The sequence below is a fragment of the Excalfactoria chinensis genome, chromosome 13 (assembly GCF_039878825.1).
Source record: "Excalfactoria chinensis isolate bCotChi1 chromosome 13, bCotChi1.hap2, whole genome shotgun sequence".
NCBI classification, from domain to species: Eukaryota; Metazoa; Chordata; class Aves; order Galliformes; family Phasianidae; genus Excalfactoria; species Excalfactoria chinensis.
In genome coordinates this window covers 4,157,067-4,182,377 of record NC_092837.1, presented here as the reverse complement: position 1 = coordinate 4,182,377, position 25,311 = coordinate 4,157,067, and the positions used below count along the sequence as shown (strand labels likewise).

At 47.7% G+C, this 25,311-nt stretch overlaps 1 protein-coding gene across 1 annotated transcript in view; it reads left to right on the top strand.

Moving 5' to 3' along the window:
• The window catches only part of COL23A1 (collagen type XXIII alpha 1 chain), a 148,396-nt gene that overhangs the window by 114,550 nt on the left and 8,535 nt on the right, over positions 1-25,311 (top strand). The window contains exons 6-23 of the mRNA XM_072348077.1: positions 9,993-10,019; positions 11,472-11,498; positions 12,015-12,041; positions 15,531-15,602; positions 16,856-16,972; positions 17,417-17,452; positions 17,775-17,801; positions 18,194-18,220; positions 19,235-19,279; positions 19,868-19,930; positions 21,198-21,242; positions 21,714-21,791; positions 22,102-22,125; positions 22,755-22,808; positions 23,496-23,540; positions 24,025-24,114; positions 24,443-24,505; positions 25,193-25,234. Coding sequence (XP_072204178.1) covers positions 9,993-10,019; positions 11,472-11,498; positions 12,015-12,041; positions 15,531-15,602; positions 16,856-16,972; positions 17,417-17,452; positions 17,775-17,801; positions 18,194-18,220; positions 19,235-19,279; positions 19,868-19,930; positions 21,198-21,242; positions 21,714-21,791; positions 22,102-22,125; positions 22,755-22,808; positions 23,496-23,540; positions 24,025-24,114; positions 24,443-24,505; positions 25,193-25,234 — 909 coding nt within the window. The remainder of the gene's footprint in view (positions 1-9,992; positions 10,020-11,471; positions 11,499-12,014; positions 12,042-15,530; positions 15,603-16,855; positions 16,973-17,416; positions 17,453-17,774; positions 17,802-18,193; positions 18,221-19,234; positions 19,280-19,867; positions 19,931-21,197; positions 21,243-21,713; positions 21,792-22,101; positions 22,126-22,754; positions 22,809-23,495; positions 23,541-24,024; positions 24,115-24,442; positions 24,506-25,192; positions 25,235-25,311) is intronic.

Here is a 25,311-nt window from a genome sequence, read left to right as displayed (position 1 = left end):
CTTGGGATGTCTCCATCTCCTCCTGGCAGCCATGTTGGAGGCTCATCATGTCTGTGGGGCATCAGCAGAGCAAGGAGGGCACAGAAACACGCAAGTGGTGGTTCAGAGCTGAGCTCAAGGTGGGGGATTTTGCTCTAGTTGACCAATGTAATTGTAATTTTATGGTGGCTCCCTGTTCTTGCAAGATGTGGCTAACCACAGATGAGCAGGCAGTACCCGTGGCTGTGGGCAGGTTTGCCCTGATGTTTGTGTTGGTGATATTCTGGCAAAGCGTGTGCTTGTGGTTAGTCATGGAGTCCTGAACATTGGGAACGATGAGATGAAATAGCAGATTTTTTCCTAGCACAGAGCATGGCCCCAACCTGGCCTGGCAGCTAGCCCCAGCCTTGTGCTGCCTGCAGGTCGTGGTGAGGGATTCTGCTGCTGTCCCAGGGCTGGCAGCAGCCTCAAGCTCTGCTGGTACATCTGCACTGGGTGAACAGCATTTTATCCCTGGAAGGTTTTTGCTACGTCTCCTTGCTCCCTGGGACCTGCTGTTGCTGCACTACTGGTTTTATTCTGGGCCTTGCAAAATGATGAGCCCAACCCAGGGAACAGTGAGTTGCTGGCCTATGGCTACACTAAGTAGCTTTGTGTTATGAGGAGGTGGTAATAATTGCATTTCAATATGTATATGTGGAGGAGTAAACAACATAAAGCAGAATCGAGAGTAATTCAGTAGGAGCATGCGGAGAGACTTTATTGCATCCAGTTGCTTGGGCAAACTGATGTAATTATTTAGTTCCCTTCTGGTTGATCTTAACTCTGAGCAGGTAGAATTTGAAGGTGGATGTGGTCCTCACCTGCCTCTGTTTGCTCTTGTATGCTAGTACAGGGCTGGTGGTGGGGGTGAACTGTGTCACAGCAGGGGATGCTCAGGGCTCAGCGGGATGTCCTTGTGGGAGAGCACCATGCTGGGGGCACTGATGGGGCTGGTGGGCTGGTCATTGGCATGGCAGAGATGCCTCTAATGTGAGAAACTTCAGTTGAGCCCCGTGAGTTGATAAACTCATGGAATCATGCGCAGCTGTTAAGCCATGATCTTGGCACCTTCTCATCATTTCCTAAAGGTTTTTCCTTCTCTCGTGCTTTCTAAAGTTTCTTAACAAAATTGCATGAAACTTCAGCTACAGGCAAATGCAGAAGTAGTGAGTGGAAAGTAAATAGCGTTTGGCACCAGATATGGATGTGGTAACACTTCCATCTCTTGGATAACAGTGCTTTGATTTTACTTGCAAGCTGCTAGCACTGAAGCAAGGTGCTGAGTGCAATAGGGAGAGCAGATATAGGCTCTCAGGAGGGCTTGAGCCGGTCTGTCAGTCCAGCTGGGCTTTGAGATTTGTTTAACAGTTAAGCACGTGCCAACAACAATGTGTGTTACCCTAAATCCCTTCTGGTTTTGAGTGTTGGAATCAAATGAAGTGAAAATAGAGCTCAAGCTCTCTGCGGTTGTGGGCTCAAAGCTCAAGTTGTTTCTTCTGGTGAGATGGGACACACTGGTCAGGCACAATCCTGGTCAGGAAGAGCCTTCAACATGCATTAGTGAAGCTGTGTGGTGTAGGCTGCATGGAGGGCACAGGGGCACAGCACCTTCCAGGGCCCTTTTACCTCTCTGTCTGTGATGCTGAGCTCTCATTTCACTGTGCCAGCAGTTGCCCTGCTCAGGAACATGCCCAGCAGCCATGGGGACAGCACTGGGACTCCAGCTGCCCCCACTTTGAGTGTGTGTAAGTGGGCACTGAGCTCTCCCTGCTGCCCTGGAGGGTGCTGCAGAGCACGGCTGCGGGCAGGAGAGCCACTCCTGCTGGTTTACCTGCATTGTTGTGCTCTGGCACCCCCCTCACCAGCTGTTCTGAAGAGATGACAGCAGTTTTGGATCAGATTGACGAGGTTAATGGCATTTGCCAAGAGTGCCCACCCCAAACTTACACGCAGCCCCAGAGCTCGATTTGAGGTTCTTGCATAGCTGTGCTGGAGCAGAAGAAAAGTAGATGTGTGCTGTCCCATGCTTACCTCACTGTAGGGTGCGTACATTGGCATGGGGGGGTAATTCATCCTTGTAAAGCCAAGAAGGGAACATAGGGGTGAGCTTTGCAGAGGGTCAGCACAGGGGCGCTTCTGGCTGCCTATGCTAGTGGTGCAGACAGCTGTGTTTGGAAAACAGACATGAAGACTAGATGCATAGTCTACTTCCAGTACAGCTCTTCCAAGTGACCTTCTGCTGCAGGCAGATCTTCCTATCATGAGATTGTTTAATGGAATCAGATCATCTATGGAGAAGAGAAGTAATGGCTGGGAGGTGCCTTTCAGCAGCCTGCACTCATCCCTTCCTCCTGCCCCATGTGGGGATGGTTTTCTCCTTGCCTTCAAACCACTCAGCTCTCCTCCTACACAATATTTCTTCTCTTTCTCAGTGAGATGTTGTATTTGCTCACCAGAAACCATTTCCTTCCCTCTTCCCATCCACCAGAGAGCCTTCTGGAGCCCAACTCTGCTGAAGAGTTTCATCTGCCTCTGCTAACTCATTCCTCCCCAGAGTTGGTCTCCACAACACCACCTAAACGTGACATCCCCAATGGAGAGTTGTCACTTCAAGTGGGAAGAAACCAAAGGAATTAAGTTGATTAATGAGGTGAATTACTTTATGTGCGTGTCTTCATTAATAAAAAGCAGAGCGGGGAATAGGCTTTGCAGAAGAAGTGTGATAGGAAACAGAGTTGTCTCTTACTTTATACATTTTCCTTGGAATACTAGCATCTATTTTTAGTTGAGCGGAGTGTTACTCATTTGGTTCTTCCAGCGTATCGTGTTTGCCTTTGAATTTTGTAAATCATTAATGCATGTTGCCTGACAGAGCTTTGGCATTGCTCTGCCCATCTCTTGCAGTGGTGGCTGCTCTTTGGGGTTGTGGGGAAGGGAGAGGGCTTCCAGTTCTGCCTGCTTAGAAGTTACGCACCTTCTTACTCCAAGTGATTCACTACCCAGTAATACCATCCTTTTCTGCTGATGGATAGCTACACCAACAAAATGAGTTAGCAGAATTCTGGTAAAGGACAGTGAGTCGTTGGTTGTTTTTAATGATGTACTTTGCAACAGGGGCCTTTCGAACCCTCATTGCATCCTGGCAGTTTGTGCTGAGTGAACTTTGAGAATAACACAGACTTTGCTCTACTCTGATGCACCTTGCAGGGAATAACTGCTGAGTCAGAACTGAAGTACTCTTGCACAGGATAATCTCATCTTGGGCTAAGTTGCAGTTGGAGCTAAGCAGCTCAGCATCTTCTGAAACGCTTTTTGGGGAGCTCTGCATAGTGAGCTGAGTGCTCAGCTGTGGTGCTTAGAGCCAGAAATGAACTTGCAAGGATGACAACCTCTGGTTTTAATTAATTTTCAAGGCAAAAAGTGAAGCCAAATGTTATTTCTGAGCTGATGTCTGGGAGCAGGGCTGAAGGAGCACTTGCAGAAGGGAAGCTGGCTTTGTAGCTCCCAGGACCGCAGCATGGCAGTGCTCTTGGTGGCAGCCCTCGACCTTGGCTTCAACCAACTGAGTTTGGGGTTTCCTCCAGCGAGCAATTAGGAGTTTCAATTAATGTAAATAACTCAGCAGGGGAAAGTCCATGTAAGCTGTTTGTGTGCAACCCGTAAACGTGCTCTGAACACAGGCTGATGTGCAAGAAATGAGGAACACATGCCAAAGCCAACCGCTTGTGGCAGTTCCTCCATCTTGCTGAGGTCCTTTTGAGTTTACCAGAAAGCTCCAGAATGTGGGTTGAGCTGGGTGTGTTTGGGAGCAGCAGTTTAACACTTCAGGAAGACTGCCAGGAATGGGAGACCAGGCTATACATGGTCAGACCCCATGGGCTGCAGGATCTCATACTTTTCTTGTGGGTTTTTTCTTTGTTTGGTTTTGTTTTTGTAATAGGCTGATGCTTTCCAGACCCAGAGTGGTAGCTTGTGTACAGACATGGAATGCCTGTATGTTCCCTGGGTGTTTCAGGTAGTTGTGAATTCCCGTATCAAAAGTCATATTGTAATGCTTGACGTTGTTAGATACCTCACAGAACTGCGCTGTGTTATTGGTGTCCATCCCCAGAATGAAGGTTGCCGTTGTCAAGTTGACTTTTTCATTTCCTCAGCTGGGTTCATCAATTCATAACAGTTGAACTGTAGTCATAATCCTTAATTGCAGGCTTCGGTCCTATGTTTGTTCTCATGGGTATCTTTATTCATAAATATTCAGACTTCAGGGATGTCAACTGTGAATTAAGTCATACTTCTCCCAGTAAGGCCCCAAAAGACAGAAGTAACAGAAAATTCATTTTACAAGGCAAATTTTGTAGCTTGAGTTTCTTCATTCTAATATCAGCTTTTTGGCCAATTCACGTACTGCCTAGAGGGGGTAACTTTAAGCCAGGAAAGCAGACCCAGTGCATTCTCCTGTTGTGTCCATTTACTGTCTCTATCTGTGGAGACAATGACTTTGTAAAGAGCATCTCTTCAGGGCAGTGGGTTGTTTTTCTTTGGATTTAGAGGTAGGTTTTTGCACAGGAAAAATCAAGTTGCCTCGTCACATCCAGCAGGAGAATGACAAATGCATTGGTTGTCTGCTGGGCTTCCCATTCCTCTTCCAGTGCTGCTGGCCAAGCAAAGGCACCAACAGCAACTGCAAGGAGAATTTTTCTGCTTGTATGCAGAAGAAAACTGAGGAAAACAAAGTCTGCTCATTGGCCTCAAAGGGGAGGCAATCCCAATGGAACCATAGAGCTGGAATTGCATTAGCAGGGCATATAAAGATACTGAGAGGTTGAAGTGTTTGCTTGGAATTCTCCAACACAGTTGCTTATCAGTGTCAAAGTTTCATTCCCTTTCTTAGCTGGATGTTAAACACAAAATGTCCAGAACCCAACTGGGCACCAAATGCTTACAAGGAGGGGTTGCACGGCACACATGGAACCCATTTCAATCTCAGAAATTTGGGGGAAGTCAGGGGACTTTCTTCCATAAAATCGCTTCGTTGTTCTGGAAGCAAACTTGTGCCATGTGATGCACAGATGAGCTCTCACTCCTGACCTGGTGCTCAGCAGCAGATGACACGATCTCATGCAATTGTGCAAGAGTGTGGAGGAGCAGGAGCTGGCCCGTGCAGCTGGGCAGGCAGCTTTAGGGCTTTGCTGCTTTCTTGTGTGCTGGGAGGAGTGGGTGAACCCATGGCTCTCTTGGGACATTTCGTCATGATTCATCCAAGCAGGTTCAGGAATTGGAGCAGTGTCTGGTGCCAGTCCTGTGCAGTGATTTGTTCCCATCCCTTTGCACTGCTCAGCATTGTATTTCCTTCCAGGCATCTTTGGAAAGGCATCTAGCAAAGCAGTGATGGAGTTCTGCAAAGAGACAGAAGGAGACTTGTGCTGGAGTTCTGTGTTAAAGGTAGATAAAGGGGAAAAGTTCTCTTATATCCATGATGAACCACTAATGAACATTATTGGTGCATCTGGGAAGGGAGCTGGAAGCTAAGTGCTGCAGTGAGCCTGTGCTGGTGGTGCCCAGAAGGAACAGGACGATGAGTAGGGTCCAGTACTGCTCCAAAAGACCCTGGGATGTGTGCCAGGGCTGCTTTTTTCTTTGTTTTCTTCCTCCCCATTTTATTTTGTATTTTTGAAGGATTTTGGGAACTCTTGCAAGCACCGATATCCGCACTGGGATCCCTTTGCAGAGGACATTGGGTGGTGGGGCTGCTCGTGTGGCACAGCCCAGCCTGCAGGGTGGCAGCTCTCCTGCAGAGTCCCACACTCTGGTTTGCATTATGGGTGAAGTTCTTAGCACATTGCTGCTCATTTCTGCTTTGTTTCTGTCAAAGAATGGACATCAGGCTGCCCAGCAGTATGAGGACTTTTTATTATTATTATTATTATGTTTTTGGAATAGAGCACAATTTTTTGTTGGTTTATTAACACATGCTTGTCCCTTATCAGTCTGCTGCTCTGCATCCTCTGCCTGAGCTTTCTGTTGGGAATTCAATGTCTTCAGCTGTGGCTGCAGGACGTGGTTCCATCTCAAGCATGTTATTAGTGAAGGGCGTTGATTAGCACATGAACAGATCTCATAGCCAAAGGGGATCTGTCTGGACTCAGCTATTGCCTGCAGCGGTGTTGCTGTTGGTGTGTGTGGGGTAACCCTTCCCACGGGCTGTAGCAACTCAGCCATCTCATGTGTATGTAAGTGCTTCTGTTTGGAAGGGCCAGTGATTCCTGGAGTGGTCGATGGTGGTGGTGGATGGAGCAGAAAGAAGCTCAGAAGCACCCGTTGATCCCAGGCCTTTGGGGGCAGTGCTAAAATATCGCCGTGCCCTTTTGTTCTGACGCTTTTCTCCTTCCCAAATGTAAGATCTTACTATTTCTCTAAGCCACAGAGGCAGAGATTGAAGGCAGTCCTTTGGATCTGTGTAACTCTGACTGCGGGGTTCCTTCCGACCTCTGTGCTAATTTTTAGCAGAGCAGGAAACATTAAAAATAACCACGAGAAAAAGATTTCCCAACTCAGAAGGGTTGGCCTTTTAGTAATCTTTGGCTTTGTTTTCACTCCATATTTTGCCCCTAACATTTCTGCAGCATTGCTGAAGCAAACCCATCCCTAGTGATGGAGGAAGGCAGGAGGTCAGCCAGGCCTGGCACCCAGCATCCCCCTGAGCAGGATAAGCGATGTGCAGGGGATGTGTTCATTATTAGTGCAAGAGCTTTTGCTTTGGAATCAGAGCTCATAAACTCCACATCTTTTCCTCTTAAGTGAATATAAAATTGTTCCCGAGCCTTTGGTGGCTCTGAACATTGGGTGAATCATCTGTCACTGCAAAAATGAGGTATTTTGGTGCTGTGTCTTGACCCTCCTGAGTTTCTACTGTGAAACAAATGCCAAAAATATCATGAGAGTGCATGAAGCAGTAGCAAACTGCACTCACACCCCAGCATCTCACCTGGCACAGGTCTGTGCTCTCAGCTAGCACATAAATCATGTCTTCATCTGATGGGTGTTACTGTCTGGGAGTGCAACTGCAGCACCTCTCACCTCTGCTCCTGCTGACCCATCTCCTCACCTCCCACGCTCCAGCGTGGCTCCAGCCAGATGCTGCAGATGTGTTTTCTTTATCAATCTGACAGGAACATTTCCTCCTTTCCCTTCAAATGTCGGTGACATCCTGCAGAGCTGCTCTGACCTGGTGCTGAATGCAGGTGGTCCTTACCAGTGCGTGATCTGAGGTCTGAGTTAGTTACCAGTAATCAGTGGCTCCAGTTGTTCACTCAGTGGCTGCGCCAGTGCCCAGTTGGGACCACACCAGTGCTGGCTTGCTCAAATTGCTCAGGATTGATGGGTTTTGTCCCCCTTTGTCACTGCAGTGGTGGTTTTGGTCAGATCCATAATTTAAGGAAAGCTGATGGCGTGTTTTCTCTACTCAATCTCAAAGCAGCAGGTTTATTCTAGCGAAAATGGTTCATCTTCTTTCAACTTTGTGAGCGTTGAAATATGTGAAGTGTTAACATTGTGATTAGGAACAGAAGGCTTGTAGCAGAACATGGGTAAGGACAGGAGTGAGGGTTATACCCAGCAAAAATCACAGCACAACTCTGCGAGCTTCCTATTGCTTTGGCTCTGTCTGGGACGTATGGAAAGCTAGCCCTTCTCTTAAGCTCTTCGTTGGTTGTTTAAGTGTGGTTTTTGTCCCCTCCAAAATGAAAACTCCTCTAGAGTTGGTTTTTGACTGGGGAACAGGGAGTTGTTGTTTTTCTGTTCCTTAGTTATCAAATAAACTAAACATTGCTTCATCTTTAATTAAAATGACATGGACCAGAATTCAAGGAAGGGAGAATCATGAGCTCAACGCTTGGGCGCTCCTGAATGTTGTAGGCTCTCCATGGAGCACACCTACATCTCCAATGTGATCTGCCCCTTTACTCCAGCAGCTCCATGGCTGCTCGGGGCCTTCCACCATGGGCTGCTGGCTGGGTAGGTTGGGTTCAGCCCATCAGACCTCAGCCTGAACTGAAGAACATTTACGAGCCTGAGTTACGGCGTTGTCCGCTCAGCGGAGCGGCTGGCCCAGAGCCCCTTTGAAAGCCCAATGGATATTGTTTCTCTTAAGCATTAAATGCTTTCCCTCAAACAAACATTCTTTGAATAGGCCATTGTTTTTCCTTCTGGATGTCCCTTTGTGGACTGATACAAGAATAGCTAGAAGCTGATGAATTGCTATTATAAATTTCTTTTATTTTTTTTAAATCCGTGGGACTTCTGTTTCTTTGAGAACTTGGATGTGCTCTGGGTTCCCTGCTCAGGTCCCACGTTTTTCCTCTGGAGGTCCCCAGAAGCTGCATCGGGAGCTTCAGGTCAATCAGCTCCAGCAATTGTAGCTTCAGGAGGGAAGCTTGGCAGACCTGACATCTTTCCCAATCACTCTGATGTAAAGAAGTGTGGTGGGATGAAATACAGAGCGATGTCTGTCAGGGGAAGGAGTAGTTTGGCTGTAGTAATGCAAGCCGGTATCGGTGGATACGGCTGTTAGCTCGTATCTTTGATCAGCACTTCTGTGTATTGACATTTGTGTACTGGTAGTTCCTCATAAATAACATACACTATGTAAATAACATAATGAATGTCTGGTAGCTTCTGAAACCTCACGTGTACAGGGATGCCTGTTGTTCTCAGGTAAATATCCTTGGTGCTGCTCCCCCCAGCCTCTGGTTGTGCCTCTCACCCAACAGAGCCATGCTGACCCGGGGTTTAACTCTCCAAGCCTGGCAGTACCAATGCTGCAGGCTGATTTATTCCTTACTGACAGCTGGAGCTGGGAGATGGACACATTATTTTTAATGCAGACCTTAGTCTTCTCTTACAAACATCTTTTTTTCTGTTGGTTGTTTTTAATCTCCATTTCAGCATCATAGATTTAAGCTAAACTCAGAAAAGGTTCACCCTAAACAGTTCCCTAAGGAACATGGAAAACTTTGACTCTTTATTGCTGTGTTATGTGACCATCTAAAGGGTGTGTGCTTGTAGATCCTCTGGGCTGCAAAGCATAAGATGCTGGGGGGCATCTGGCACAGTCCTTGGCTCTGTGTGGAGCCCTTGTCAGCCTGAGCTGGGGGGCAAGCAGGAGTCTGAGCGCTTTGTGGACTTGCAGCCACCGTGTCTTATTTCTTTGGGAAATGTTTTCAGGCTGAGTCGTCTTTGTGTCTAAGCAAGGGGAGGTTTTGTGGGCTTGGGCTGCAGGTAGAGAAGGAAAATGCAGTTCTCCTTGGATTTACCATTAAATGGAAATAGCTGCTTACATTGATCAAACACGTGCTCCTGCAGCAGGGCTAGGAAAGGGAGAGCCGGGGTAGCCCAGAGCTTGGGCCTGCAAATACAGAGCTGTATTTCTGGCTGAGTGCTGCTATGGATGGGACAAGTACATGGGTGTGGGTATCTGAGATGGATGTACCCTTCTTTCCTCCCCGATGAAACACCTGGCCCCATCCATGAGGCTTCCTATTGTAGTCTGGGAGTGATGGGTGCTTCCCACAGAGTAGAGCAGAGCTTTAGCACGTCCTTTGGAGGAAGCAGAACACTCATCCAGCTCCAAGCAATGAATCACTCCTGGGACCCACTCATTTTAATCAGAGCAGTTCTTAGTCCTCGAAAGCCTGAGGTAGTCCCGAGTGCTGTGCCAGAGCCGTGTGCCCCTGTCACTAACCCTGTCGCTTCCTTTCTTGCATCTTTGTGCTCTGCAAGTTGTCACCTCTCAGCTTCTGTGAAACCTTCTTGCTGGATCGCATGCTTGAAGGATAAGGTGTATAAGTAATGTAGCCGAGGATTGTACAATGTGCAAGTAGAGCCTCTTTCAGAGCATGACTGACACTGCTATGTTTGTAAATTATTGGGGTATTTTATTCTTTAATCATGTTTTCTTTTCCATCCCTTTTCAGGGTCCCCTTGGTCTGGATGGCAAACCAGTAAGTGCTGACCATGTCGTCTCTTCCTTTGCACTGCTCTGCAATGGCTGGGCAGAATCTCAAATACATTTTCTGTGTGTATGACTGCCTATGGGGCAGGCTGCATTCAGAATAATGACTCTGTGATCGGTAACACGTGCAAGTTTAAGCCCTGGGCCTGAGTTTTCTTTCTTTCTCAGAAGCTCTCTGGACACTCAGGTGCTCTGTGCTTCTCGCACTGATTTTTACACTCACACACCTACTGATGGTGTTGGCTGAGCACTGGTCGGTGCTGAGTCCTTTCACTGGAAAACTGCTGCAGGAGCTCACGGCTGCTTCTGGTTTTTGTTTCCCAGTCTGGCTTTGTCCCACATTCACTAGAGGGCACCATTTGAAATCTTTTCAAGCTTTGGTCCTCAACCAAGTGATCTTTTATTTCCAAAGCTGCTCAGTCTTTGTCTGGGATAACTCCTTGATTGCACTGATTTCTAGCCAGCCAAGGACTGTTTTGTTATAGCTGTATGCTGTATGTTTTTTCATAGCTGTGGTTGGGTTTGTATTTTGTTTTTGTTGTTGTTTGTTTTTTGCTTTTTCTTATATTGTCTTTGAATTTGCAAAACACCACAGTTAAAAGAGTGATGCAAACCTCAGCACTACGCTCCTTCTATCCAACTGGGGATGTGAGTAGCTGAAGGGCAGGAGGGAGAGCTCTGGGTGAGCAGCAGGGAGAACCTGAATGAAAAAGAACATACGAATGGCCAAACTCAAACCAGGCTGCTCACAGTCTCTTTCATAAGAGTGGCCAGCAGGTTTGCTTAGAGTGAAGCTCCCAGCAGGAGGGATGCAGCACGAGGCTGCAGATGCTCCAGCATCACTGCTGACCTCCTGCCTCCTTCTGTGCTGTGCTGCACTGCTTCCATGCCGTGTGCTGGCCTGAACAAATGATGCTCGATGGTCTTGTGCTCGAAGGATGCAGAGCAGCACATCAAAGCTCTGCGGCTTCTCTTTGGGGCTGCAGTATGTCTCTGCCTGTCTGTCTTACAGAAAGCTGTTTAGAAGGAATATGACTTATGTCTTCAGCAAATAGGCCAAAGAAAGCAGCCCATCCTCCTTGTTTATTTCAAACAGATGTATAATTGTTGTAATGATATGCCGAGCATGTGTTTTTCTAGAAGTGATTTAATACTTTGAGACATGTCTTCTATCTATTCAGCATCATTTGCCCCCGTGTGGCTGTCACACTGCCCACTCTGCCAGGCCTTTCTCCCGTGCCCCTGCATGAGCAGGCACAACCTCCTTGCTGCATCCCAGTGGTGTGCTGCTCATACCCAGCAGCGAACTGCTTAAAGTAATAGTCATTTGCCTCAGGTTTGTGAACTGGTGAAAGCAATCAGCTCGGTTTTGATGTTGGGGTAAGAGTGTGTGCATTGATTCTGCTGTATGAGCTGAATTGTTCTTCTTATGTTTTTCTAGGGGCCTCCAGGACCAAAAGGGGAAAAGGTAAAGACTGCATTAGTATGTTGTTACACAAAAACCAGCTACGTGTCTTTGTTCTGCTTGATTCTTTTTGTTCACTTTGCCCATATACACCAAGCATGGCATCACCACTGGGTTCAGTTCAGCCATAGAACTGTGTCAGCACAGGAGCTGAAAGGCATTGCTCTGTGTGCATGACATCCTCCTGTGAAGCTGGAGCAGCCAAGGAATGTCATTACTGTACAGAAAGTGATGTTAGTCCGTGCATATGTAGGACATAAGCATTTGCTAGGGGAGCCTTAAAGTTGGAAACAATCTCTTATTCCAGATTTATTATGTTTCATCGCCTGCCAGGGCAGAATCATTCCCTATTGTGTTGTCTCCAAGACTTCTCCTCCCTGGTTTTGAATACATTAAGCAATAGGACCATCCCTGCTTCCCCTGTGTGCTGTTCCCTCGTCCAGCTGACCCCACGCTCGGTTCCTCATGTTTGAAATCTGACCTCTAATAGCTGACCTTGCTGTTCCTCCCGACACACAGGGTGAAGCAGGGGACATCGGCCCGAGGGTGAGTAGTGACACAGCGTGTTGTTTCACTCCCAGCTCCAGTTGGGTTTGGTCACTGTGCAGTGCATGCAACTCAGTCCATGCAGCAGTTCTGGAGATGCTTTGTTTTGCCCTTGGAGCTCTTCGTGTTTGTCTAACTGTGAGAATGGGGAAAGGAGCTGAAGATCTTCATGGGTGCCATTAAGCGTTTAATGTGCCTTCCTATCCCTATCTGTGTCAGAGAGAGGCTCTGCTCTCCTCTCAAAGCTGTGCTCCTTGTCTGCTGGTATCAAAGAACCAGTATTTGAATGGGAAGAGGGTGATGTGCAGGCTATGCAAGGCTGCCTGTGGTTGAGAATGAAGGCTATTAACTAAAAGGTGAGGGGGAAATTGTGCTGTCTGTAGTGCAGATGGAAAATTCCCCAGCCAGTTTTATTCCTGCATAGCTGTGGAGGGGCTCAGTGTAAGGTCTCAGTCTTGTTCTGAGTGCCCACTCACCCTCAGAAAAGGCAGTTCAGCTACATATGGCCCTGAGTCTTTGCCCCTTGGCTGGGGCTGTAGGTCACTTCTGTGGGAGAGGGTACGTGTGGGGTCAGTGATTTGCTTGGTGCCGGGGGTGCTCATCAGGCTTTGGAGCTCCAGGTCTCATGGTGCTGGTAAGTAGGGAGCCTGACTGCTGCCTGCAGCCCCAGTCCTGCTGCAGAGCAGTGGGGCAGGGCCTGGGTTGGACTTGCAGACACGAGCGCCAGCTTCACATGGCAGTGCTTGTCTCATGTCTTAATCTGCTGATAATTATGTGCTTATTTTCCCATGGTTGGTCTTTGTCCAGATTTTATTTTACTCTTGTGTCATTATGGTTTTATTGATATATATTTTATATATTATATTCACATCCTTTTACACAAGAATAAGAAAAAGGCTGGACCACGTAGGCCTACCAGCCAGTGCCTGCTGTGAAAATCACTGCCGTTCTATCTCCAGCATTCAGGGCTGGATTGGATATGAACCTTATTGATACCATCTGGCCCAGATTATTTGTTATTTCGTAGTTTAATCCATCTTCTTCCTCGAGTTTCAGTGGTAGCTTTGTTGAGCTGATCTTGAAAGATGTCACAGCAAGTCATCACATCAACAGGAAGATAAATAACTCTGGATGTATCCAGCACTGTGTGCTCACAAATGTGTCTACAGGAGGTAGGGTTGGGACAGAGTGTGTGACTGAGCACAAACACATTATCACCAGGAATGACAGATTAAAAGCAAATAGCACTTGGGTTGGTTTGGGAGGGACTGCATGTGATGGAGGTGAGATGAGGATACTGGGGATGTGTTGGTGTTTGCTGCTGTACCTGTCCCTAATTTAATACCTGCCAGCAGAATGAATATGTGGTTATTAGGCACATGAGTGTGGCTCATTGGGATGTGGTTTTTGGAGACCTGAGGCAGCAGTTCCTGTTGGGCTGTCCCAGGCAAAACCCAATGGCAAAGCTGAGCATTTGAGGGCCTGCAAAGGGTACAGTGGGGCTGTTCCTAACCAGGCAGGGAGCAAACATACCCAGCGCTGGTGCAATGCCCCTGGGTGCGTTGATAGGGAAAAAGTAAGAGCACATGTCCACTTTGTTTTGGGGAGGAAGGAAGGAGCCAAAGCGGGATGCTGCCAGGGCTGGGTCATTTGTGCCCCACAATTCATGTTGGTTTCTCTCTTAAACACTTCCTTACACCTCTAAATGGCTTCATAATCCAGGCCAACTCCCTGCGGGATGGCTGCTCTGGATTTATTACCCTGGCTTAGTTGATCCTGTTCTCACTGACAATGCAGAAGTTTGGACAAATGATGGGATTTGATGAACTTTGCACATCTGGGTTGTGCATGTGGCAGTGGTGCCAGATCGGCTCGCGAGAGGGAGAAGAGGGGTTTCAACACATGCTTGTCCCTCGTGTGTCTCAAAGAATCCCAAGTATGACAAGGACACTGCAGGTGGGAGTCACTGAGGAGGTCAGGTGAAGGAAGAGGAAGGATTGTGAGCTTTGCCAAAGCTTCTCTGGCATTTTACTGCTGAGATGTGGCAGCTCAGGGACAGCGGCAGTGCAGCATCACCAGGTTTCATCTGGTGTCCTGGCAAAGGTGACCTGAGGCTGTTGGCTCTCTGGCTTTGTTTCCCTGTGCCTCTGCCTCGTGTTGCAGAGAAAAGCTCCCATGCTCAGTAGCCAGGAATGGCCATAGACTGTCACAGCAGCATCAGCTTCTGAGCTGCTGCAGAGTTTAGCCTGATGCAGCTGTGGGCTGGGGCTCAGCAGGTGGATGGGGGGTTTTTCTCTCTTTATGCAAAAAGAAAGATCCTTGCTGAGCTTAAATTGCAGGTAAGAGCTCAGCATGTGGAGTGCCCTGCAGGGCTCACTGTGACAGTCATTGTGGAAACGTGCAGGTCTTCGTAGTAGTTACTTATTTTGAATCATGATGTTGAAATAGCTGAATTGCATACTCTGAAGCTGACAAATGTCAGCATTCATGGTTTTTCTCTGAGCTCACATTGCTACACAGGGTCAGATCCAACAGCCTGAATGCCTCAGGGCCAGTGCAGTGTGGGGCAGCTCTGGTTTACTGTGTGCTCCCCTGGCACCAGCCTCTCTATAGTCCAGATGTTTGCAGAGCCAGAGATGACATCTCTGCATTTCATGCCCCTAAGGGCAATCACCATCCTTAGCGGGGATCATTTAAAATAAAACATGCAAGAGCTCTGTGACACCATTAATGTGGATGGGGCTTCATCTTCATTTTACCCTTTAGGATTTGGGCATTATTCCTTTCCTGGATGGCTGTGTTTGAGTGAGGGCTGAGCTAAAGCCTTTCTCTGCAGAGTGAAAATCCTCTTTCCTGGAGGTCATGCTGTTTGCTTCATCCCTTGGTCTTTCCTCTTGCAGTCTTCTGATGGATGGACCCTGGGCTGGATGGTGGAAAGGAAAAAGCAAAGCAAAAACAGCCCGAGAAGGGAAACCTACTGCTTCTCTCTAGCTAAGTAGGAAGGCTGAAAGACAATAGCAATGACTACTGACATGGTCTGAATACTCTGTTTTTGCATCATATAAATCTGAGAGATTTATCAGTGTTTTGCAGGCTGTGGAATATATCAGTATTCATTTTAGCCTCTAAAAAGATAATATTTGGTCTCGGGAGAAATGCTGGGATATATCCCGTGTGGTTTACTGAAAAATGCTCTGCATTCTGCAGAAAAGTCCTGCAGTGGAGAATCATCCATACCCAGCAGCCCTCAGTGTCCTATTGTGCAGTAAACTCATAAAAGGACATTTATTTTGCTGTGTCTACTTATTGAGCTTCCAGTGCATCCAGAACGTTAAAGCCACCAGTTGTCCATCTAGACCTACTCGTATATCAGTTAATTATTGAAGAGAAGTTGTTATGCATTTTAAGGCCTTTCAAACTCGCTCTGTGCTGTGCTTGCATCCTAAATTCTTGCTCTTTCCTCTTCCTCCTTCCCCTGTACTGTGCTAGATGGTTTTCCCTCGCCTCAATCATGGATTTCTGGCTAACGATCAGGTTGTCTTTAGCCGCCGCCTGCTCAAGGTAGATGTATCAGATCTGCTGCTTCTGGTTTGCTGTGTTTGTTTGAGCTGCTTTTGTTCCCTCTTTCTGGCTGATGGTGCACTGGTGCTGTTTGACATTGCCACTGCCATGGGGCACTCAGAGGTGCCTGCAAGCAGCAGCCAGTGTGACCCTGTTAGAATTCAGAGGGAGTTTTGTCAAAGTAAGGAGACACAGAAGTGATGGGTTTCAGCATTTGGTCCTTCACAGGAAGCAGGGATCACGCAGCAAGTCCTATAAATGTTCATAGGGTGTATGGACAGTGCTGGTGCCATAAAGTAAAATGCATTAAAATGCAATTGTCTAAATCCCCGCTCTCTAAATGTGACTTTTTAATTAGGCAAAATTCAGTGGGAGACTCGCCTTGTAAATTGGATGCAGCTTTGAGGATTAACAAATAGGATCTTTAAAAATGATGCAAGTGATTTAGGGGCGCGGATCTCGTTGAAAGGCAGCGAGGTTTGCGCTGCTGAGTCACTTAAGGACTTCTGAAAATCCCACACTTGTCCGTGATTTGAGGGTGGACCACATATTAAATACAGTCCTGTTGGAGCCTGGCTGGTAACCCATCCAGATGTTGCTAAAAGATTTATGGCACAGCCGTTCCGTGAGGGTTTCCATTGTGTAGCTGCATGTTGGAACCACGGTGGCCGGCGGCGGGTTGCAGTGCTCCCCTTGCACAGTGTGTGCACAACCTTGGCAATCACAAGGAGAGGCAGTGGCTGCTTTCTTCCCTTGCATCCCAGTAGGACGTCAAGCTAAGCTGGATGTTAATGTAGGACTTGGGCTGTATTTAAAGTCTACTACTAAGAACTGCTTTTTTGGGGGTTTTTGTGGGGTTTTGGTTTTTTTTGGTGTGGTCTGCTAAGGTCTGGACTTGTGTGCATGCTCCATGCCAGCATGTTGTTGGGTTTCATTTATTTCTGGTTGTGTTGAATTGGTGGATTCTACGCAGACGGTCGCTGGGGAAAGGCTTAATGAGATGAAACCCTGTTGGAAGGCATTGAGCAAAATCCCAGTTGAGGAACTAAACTCAAAGGTCTTGGAGCAGCTCTGAGGTTGCTCCCAGCCTTTCCAATTGGCTGCTGCAATTAACCCCCCCAGGATAGTAGAGGCCAAGTTGCCAACGGCCTGGGGATGCAATGCATGTGTTGTAGGCACCCTCTGGCTAATGCCAAGCTGCTGTGCTTGCCCACACTGCTTTGTCTCACCATGTCTGTGTGAACTTCTTCCAGGGTGATCAAGGTCGAGATGGAGCCACTGGCCCCCCTGGTCCACCAGGACCCCCAGGTGCCCGGGGGCCTCCTGGTGACACAGGAAAGGATGGCCCAAGAGGACCTCAAGGCCCCCCTGTAAGGACCAGAGATGTGCAGTGGGCACATACTGTGTGGTCCCCAAACCAGCAAGGGAAAGGAGAATTAAGGGCATCCCCTTCCCCATCCCAAATGCTGCGTCTCCTGCACTGGTGGCCACTTGCATTGCAGAGGTTTGGGTCTTGGGGTGAAGGAGCAGAGGGAGGTTTCTATCTTCAGCTCTGGAGCAAAGAGCTGGACCTGGAGTAGGTATTTGTGGCTACCAGCTGTAATGCAAAAAGCCCAAAGGGGATCTCCTCGGTGATTCGTAGGCATCAGAAGACCTGTTACAAATCTCCAGATGACTGGCCATTCATTTAATAAAGAAACAAGCCGAAACACAGTGCTATTGGATGGCCCGATCATCACTGAGTGTTGAGAATGAGGAATGATTGATAGATACTTGCAGGTGTTGTTTCTTTTGTTTTTGTTTTTTTTTTGTAGGGTCTTAAAGGCGAGCCAGGGGAGGACGGCCTTGTGGTGAGTATTGCACAAAGGGGTTCCTATTGCACTGCCCGGGACATCCCTTTTTCCTTATGCTGCTTGCTCTGCACTGGGTGGTTTCATGTTTTTGCTTATTGACACCAAAAATTATAATGTGTAGAATGCACAAATAAAAATATCTATGTTTACCTATTTACTGGTTGTTGTTGGGAGCATGGTTCTATTTATAAGGGAGGATGAGAAGCTGGCATCTGCATCATTGTTTTTTTCATGGGGATGAAAGTATTGCTGTATGTGTCTGTATTCTGTTCTGCTCTATTGTCAAACAAGTATAACCAACCAATTTCTCATTCCATAGGGTGCCAGGGGACCCCCGGGGCCAAAGGTGGGTGATAAGTAGATTTTAATAAGAATTGTTGACATATCTCTGTAGAAGAGCAGTAGAAATGAACGTATATTTCATGGTGGAGTTGCTCTCATCTACACTGATCAGATTCTGAATTTCTAAAGTACTGAATAAGACGTTGACTTCAAGTTGTCTGAATGTGCAACCTACACAAAAAGCACAGCCCCTGCCTCTGATCAAACCTTGACATGGGGTGGGTAGGAGCTGTGGGAGGTCAGCGTGCTGTAGGGATGTGCTTTCTTCCATTTGGAAGGGGATAAAGTTGATGAACACAAGTGAATTATTTGAACTTGACAATGGATTTTGAGTACTGGTGCAGTTGGCCTTATTTTCTTTTTCCCTAATCATCTTTGTGTTTATTGCTGTTGAAGGGCGAGCCCGGCATGCAAGGGAAGAAGGTAAAACAGCGATTTTGCTTTACTTTGCTGAGTGCTAGACTAGGGAAACTGCCTCCAGAGGGTGATGGAGAAGCTGCAGTCTTGGCTGCATGTATTAGCCCAAGCAGTGTTCCCTAGGGATCCTCCTGTGTGCTCCATGAAGAGCTGCAACCACACAACCCCAAAGCACAGATGCTGCCATGTAAAAGCATGGCTTTCATTACAGCAAACAGGGCAGAAGCTGCAATCTGCCCAGTAGACAAAAAGAATGAAATACTGAATGCCAAAACAAAGCAATAGGTCTGAGGCCTTTTGCTCAAATAATTGGAGCTTGCCTGAGAAGCTTTTGGAGGATGTTGTCTCCCAAAAGGCCCTGTGGTGGGATGAGTTTCCTGGGAGAGGCATGGCCACACACAGCCTCAGTGCGGTCAGTTCTCATGGGCAGGAGAGGAATTTCCCACACTCAGAAGGACAGATGCTCTGTTTGAGTTGGGTGTCAAAGACTGGGAGATGCACGTGTCCAAGTTTTCTGCTCTTGGCCCGATTGAGGACTGAATAAATCACTGCCTCCAACCAAAACCAAAGTGCTGACAGCACCCAGCTGTTCCCTCTCACTGTTTTGCCCCCAGAACAGACATGGCCATGTGCATTTTTCAGATGGCAATTTGTGTAAAGTTTGATAACTGACCAGCAAAATTAACCTCTTGAACACCTATGGGGCAGTATTGCTTCAAGAGGCAAACAAAGTGTGACATGTGAGCCCCAGAAAGTCTCCTCCTGGAGTGCTGCTGGTCACAGTGAAGCCTGTGAGGTGGATGCTTGCAGGAGGCCTGTAGGAAATTAATGAGGCTCCCCAAAACCTTTTGTGGGTCAAATATATAACTCTGTGGCCATTCAGGTTTCTCCTGGCTTCCTGTAAACCCAAGTGGGACTCAGATCTATGCTGAGGTCAATGGGGATGAATGGGAAGTTGAACCCAGATGGCACATGCGTACAGGCTGTTTGTGTTTCACTTGTTATGTTTTGTTTTGTCAGGGTGATGATGGCATCCCAGGGGAACCGGGACTTTCAGGCTCTAAGGTGAGTGTCTGCTCTAAGTCATCTATTGTGTGTGTTTGGCAGCACCTGTTGCTCTGTGGCTTGTTTGTTGGCACTGCATCGTGGTTGGGGCGTGCTGAGAAATACAGTTCTGCCTGAATATGGAAAAACAATAAAAAGCAGAGAAAGAGATGTGTAACTCATCTCTCTGCCTTGGTAACTCTGCCCAGAAAGCCTCGAGTTTGCAACTTGTTGGCTGTTGCAGAGGATTGCCATGGAGAGCCTCTACTTGCAGAAATAAATCAAACAGCATTGCAGGTGATGGCCTGGGCTTTGGGATGGGGCTTCGTACCCAGCAGGCTTTCAGTTGGGAGCCTTTGGACTGTGATTGTAGAGCCAATACTGCAGATGAACACACGACCCACAGCCAAACTGCTATGCCTGAAAACTCCCCTTAATCTTGAACGTTCCCTATTTTGCACATAGGCATCATGATACGTTTTAGGCTAAAAGCAGAGCTTTCTTCACTTCTGCACATGAAAGTAACAATAAAGCAAGAAAACTACAACCTGGGAAAATTTATTCTCCATCCTACCTGTATTGCATTCATCGGAATCATCTTGCTTTCAGGGAGAAAAAGGAAGCACAGGCCTGAAGGGAGAGAATGGCACGGATGGCGCACCAGGACCCAAGGTGAGTGCCAGCCTGCTGGGGAGGCGCTGTGCTGCAGTGCATTTCGGCTGAGTCGGCATCACAAGCCTTTACTGTCTAAAAGTCTCATAAAGTGCCAAAAATGAAACAAACAGGAGATTCTGAGAGGTATTTTATCTAGATTTTGAGAAGTATTTTACCTTTTTCTGTCGGCTCAATGAAAGCTGGAGATGGATGTAAGAGTTTCCAAAAATCACCTCCTGTAATGTTTTTCATTGAATTGCCTCCTTTTTTCCCCAGATAGCTAAATCTCTGATCACGTTTTGATCTTCGTGCATTGATTGTTGTGATATTGCTTCAAAGTGGAGGGCGCTTATGTGCCTTACTGTTCTACTTATCTTCAGAACTGCAAAGAGATGTAGTAAGACAGTCTTGATATGTTAAGTGGTGATGATATAACATGGACAGCATTCATGAGCCGCTATTCCCTCCTCAGCTGCTTCTTATTTAGTCTGATCTATCCCTGGTCATGCTTTCTGTATTGAACAGCCATGGCTCCTTGCTAGGCTATATAGGATGCAGAAGCGTGGGCTTGGATGACCCTGTAATGTTTTTTGTTCTAAAAATAAGGTAGCAGTGCTTGTTTGTTGCCCCTAGGATCTGCTGAATTGAAACTTTCCAATGAAGGCTTCTTGTGTTTGTACACTTATTACTTGTTACTTTGTCAAGGGCTTTAATTTGACTCATGAATAGATTTCCACGGGTATGGCAGAAGGGGCAGTTCTGAATCCTGAGCTGAACTCCAGGTCACCGCGGTGGGAATATTAAAGCCATTCAAAACTCCCACTTGAAAAAATAATAATAAAAAATAATTGGCACGGACTCGTTCCTTAAACTCGCCCTCAGAAAATGGTTTAAACATGTTGGCTGAGACTTTCCACATGCAACGTTCAGCCTAAAGCAAACAGAGGAGCTGCAGCACAAGGAGACGGAGCTTGGCATGGTGGGAGCAGCAGGCAGCGCTTGCACCATGAGATGAATGTCTTCCTGCTGCCAGCTAGCTCCTCCAGCATCACTTTGTGCAAAATGCATTTGCTCTGAAGTCGGATCTGTTGGGTTTTCTGTTTGTTTTGTTGTGATTTTGGGGGGGTTTTGGTTTTGCTGGGTGCAGCAGTTCCTCATTGGCACCATACTTCACCTTGAACCTAAAATGCATGCTGGCATCTCGTGCCGTTTAGCTAGTCGTAGGATAAATAGTCCATATATTCCGTGGTGTTTCTGAAACAACAAGTGTGATCTGCATTTTCAGGGTGAACCTGGTGAGAAGGGAGGAGTCGGCTCCATCGGACCCCGGGTACGCATGGTCAGGATTTTGCTTTTAGTGTTTGCTGTGTTTGCCGTGCCCCGAGTTGCCCCACACCACCTCCTCCTGTTTAGCATGTTGTCAAATAGCGTAAGGATCGGTTCCGTGTTAGGAAATACAGATGGTGCACATTAAAACAATACTAAATACTGCCCATGGAGACAGCGCTGAGAAATGCTGTAAAGGCTTGATTTTCTTATCAGCGTGACCATCCTGTCATCATTTTCAGTTTGTTGTAAGAAGCTGTGAATAGGGTTACTCAAGTGGTGGTTTTGATGCACCTCTCAGTTACGTACATTGATGGGCTTTTCAGGTTTGGATGGATGACAGCTGTCTGTCTAGGAACTGATTACATTGGTGCCTGGTGATCCCCTCCAGACACTGGGCTGCTGCATCCTCGCTGTCACACAGCCTGCCTCTCAGGTGCTGCAAAACCTAAGCAGGGTTTATCCTCGGTTGCAGGGTCCTCCTGGCCTGAAAGGGGAACAGGGTGACACAGTGGTGATCGACTACGACGGCCGCATCCTGGATGCACTCAAGGTGAGCTGGTTCCTGGGGGCGGTGAGGGGGGGGGGGGTTAAGCCCTGTGCTACTTCTCCTTCCTGAGGTCTTAGCATGGAGCCAGCCCAGAGGGGAAGGGTTTATTCCACCTTGTGTGTGGCTTTCACTGTAAATAGTCTCTGGGTGTCTTTGAAGGCAACGAGAGGATGGGGTGCAGTGTCTGGGTGCTAACCTGCCCCAGTGCCTGCCAGGCCTCTCCCTGCTGCTTGTGTTAAGTTAAAAGATGGTGAACAGAATAAATACTTAATTACAGACACATTTGAGAACCGTCCTAATTGTTTTATAACAGGCTGCAGGGATACACAAAGTGGTGGTAATTACCGTTTGCCAGATGTCTGCATGGGTTGCTCTGACAGGAGCACGGCATGCAGCTCCGTGAGTGGAGGCTGTGGATGGAGCTCCTCGGAGTGGCCCCAGCAGATGCAGCAGAATCCATCTGCAAGACGTCCCTGTGTGTGCATGTGGACACGGCCCGGAGCACACTGCACTGCACAGCCATGAGCATCCTCCTGCTTGTTGCGTCTGTTTGCACGCTTACCATAAGTGGGAACAGAGCTTGGAGAAGCGATTGCTTTACGCAGCTTGCAGTGTGATTAACGTGATAATGTTTGAAGGGCAAAAGGTGTGATACGGGATTGTTTTTCAGCTGGGAGACTGTGAGTTTGCTGTTTGAGATAGCTTGCAAATCACAACGTAAGGTGTTCCGTGCTCTCTGTACGCAGCAGAGCACAGGAAGAAGGCATTGCTGAAGTGTGCAAACAATACAATCAAATGTGGGCTTGCACCAACACCCCACAGCACCCTGCCTGCTGCATGGCTCGGTGTGTTCCCTTGCACCAGCACCCTCAGTGCCAGGGGCTGAGCTCATGGGTGTGTTTCTGCTGGCACTGAGTGCGGTGCAGAGCAGTTGTGCTCATGCCTCTTCTGTTGGCTGTTTTCTAGGGCTCACCAGGTCCCCCAGGGCCACCGGGCCCACAGGGCGCTCCAGGCCCCAAGGTAAGGCTGACCAGCACTGTGCAGGCCGTGCTGCTGAGAGCTGGGTGTTCTTTAGTGGCTGTCATGTAATAAGGCTGGGCAAATGTCTGCTAAAATAAGGCAGGCCTTGAGGCTGCGTGTGGGGAAGGAAATGTTCCTCAATCCTTCCTTCAGCTGAAAAAGCAAGACCAGCCAAGAGGAGCTCTCCTTCCTTGGTCCTTGTCCTCCTCCAGAGACTTTGCGTGGGGTGGGAGGGAGAAGAAGATGGGTGTGAAGAGACCTGAGTTGGGTTTGGGAGCGTGACAGGTTGCAGTGTGAGCTTACCTCCTGCCCCACACCAGCATGCTGGGGCACTGCCTGCACCCTGTCCTTGTGCCCCTGCAGCGCTGCCGCTGTCCTTGTTCATAACTGATCACCAACAACTTACTGTCAGCTATAGTCTCCTTAAAAGAAAACTTAACTTGTTGACCAGTGTGTGTCAGCACGTGGGACAGGGCAGGATTTTGGTGCTGCCCAACCTCAGCTCAGGTTGTGTTGGTCCTGTGAAACCCACCAAATCTGGGTGTCATCCTCATCTCTGCTCCTCGCCCTCCAATGCTCAACCCATAACCACCATAAATGAGTAACTTCTTTCCTCGCAAAATGTTTCTCTGGCCTTATTTACTGATTTAATTGACTGTTGGCTCTGCTTTCTTTGCGTTGCTACAGGGAGAGCTGGGCCTGCCAGGTCCACCTGGGCTGGATGGAGAAAAGGTACATGCCGTGGTTGGACTGGGTGCAATGGTACAGGAGGGTGCCCAGGAGCTGAGTTAAAGTGAACTACATGTGGAGGTGGCCCCTGTGAAAGCCGATGTCAGCCTGCCCCTAAAGCCCTCTGCCCTACAATGCTGCACCGCCCTGAGTTAAACACTCAACTCTGAGCACGCAGATGCTGCTCTTGTCCACATCTGTTGAGTTAAATGGGCTACTTTTACAAGTTGTTTGTGAGACAGTCCCAAATTCTGACGTAAACCCCCCAAACCTTAAATTGCTGCATTCATTGCAGTGGCCAAGCAAAATTCTGCTGCGTCTGCAAAATCGGTATGTGTGTTTTAACATTAAAACATGTTTTCGTGAGTTGGTGCTGCAATGAGGGGGGGAAAGAAACCAAAACAGCAGAAAGGCAAAAATAGGATGGTTGGTTGTTGCTTCGGTTGGTTCTCTTCAACACCTGTGTCTGTTTGCTGTAAAATCCTAGGGTCCCAAAGGAGCTAAAGGTGACCAAGGCAGTACAGGGATCACAGGACCGAAAGGAGAGACGGGAGAAATGGGCTTATCGGGTCCACCGGTACGTCTGCTGTGCTGCAGTGCATTGGTTCCTGCAAGACTCGGTGTGTGGTTGGGTTTTGTTGAGCTGGGCAGTGGGCTGTCGGTGTTACACTGCTTCAGCTGGAGGAAGTGGGGACTTGGAGTGCTCCTAACTAATGGTGCTGATAGCGGCTTGTTTCAGAATGAATGAAATGCCTGCTCCAGCCTGGAGAAAATCTCCCTTTCTCAAATGGTTCCCCAGCTATTGCTGGAACAAGGGAGGATGGCAATTAGGGGGAGACAAATGCATTTTTCTCTTGTTCTTTCTGGGAGATGCGACACTGCAGTGCAAAATCCGTATCTTTTAGGGAGCAGATGGGCCAAAAGGAGACAAAGGAGACACCGGATCACCGTGTTTGCAGAACAACCACGTAAGGCACTGACACCTCACAGCCTCTTCCATGAAGCAAAGGCAGGGGAAGCTGGTGTGTGTATCAATGCAGAGCCCTTTTCCACAAGGACTTTGGGGTGCCTCTATAAATGGGGTTTGTGTATTGGGGAAGATGAGGGAGATTACCAGGCTCTGTATGGGTACTTCATACGTTGCTTTGGTGGCTGAGATATTGGTTGCTGTTCAGTTTTGCTCTAAGAACATGCTGTGCTTTGGGCTGTTTTATTGGGCTTCTGCACTGCTTTTTTTCTTTTTTCACACCCTATGCTTAGTAAAAAAAAAAGGATGTTGATAGGTGTTTATTAATGACATGTGAGCTCTAATTCTGATTTTCTTCTATAAACACAAAGGCTGGTTTCTTTGTGTCCATATGGAAAAAGACCTCATTTTCCATTGTATCTATTTTGCAACTAGTAAATGTACTGAGTAATGTGGCCCACGCCTCTCGTTTCTGAGGCCAGCTTGATTTGTGTGTGTACTGAGATCCATTTACCTACAAATGCTATGGACAACTCTTTGGTTAGCAGATACCTGGATTACCTCCATTAAATTAGAGGGCAGGCTACAGCAGTCCTGGGCTGTGTGAGGTTTTCCTTCCTGAGCTGCCTGCTTTCTCTGTGTCCCCATTCCCAGCCCTATTAATGTGCCATTTAATTCCTTCATGCAGATCATCCCGGAGCCAGGACCGCCCGGACTGCCCGGCCCCATGGTAGGATGATGGGACATCGGCATGCACAGCAGAGCTGCAGAGCTATACTATGCAATTAGTGAAAGGAAAGAGGGTGT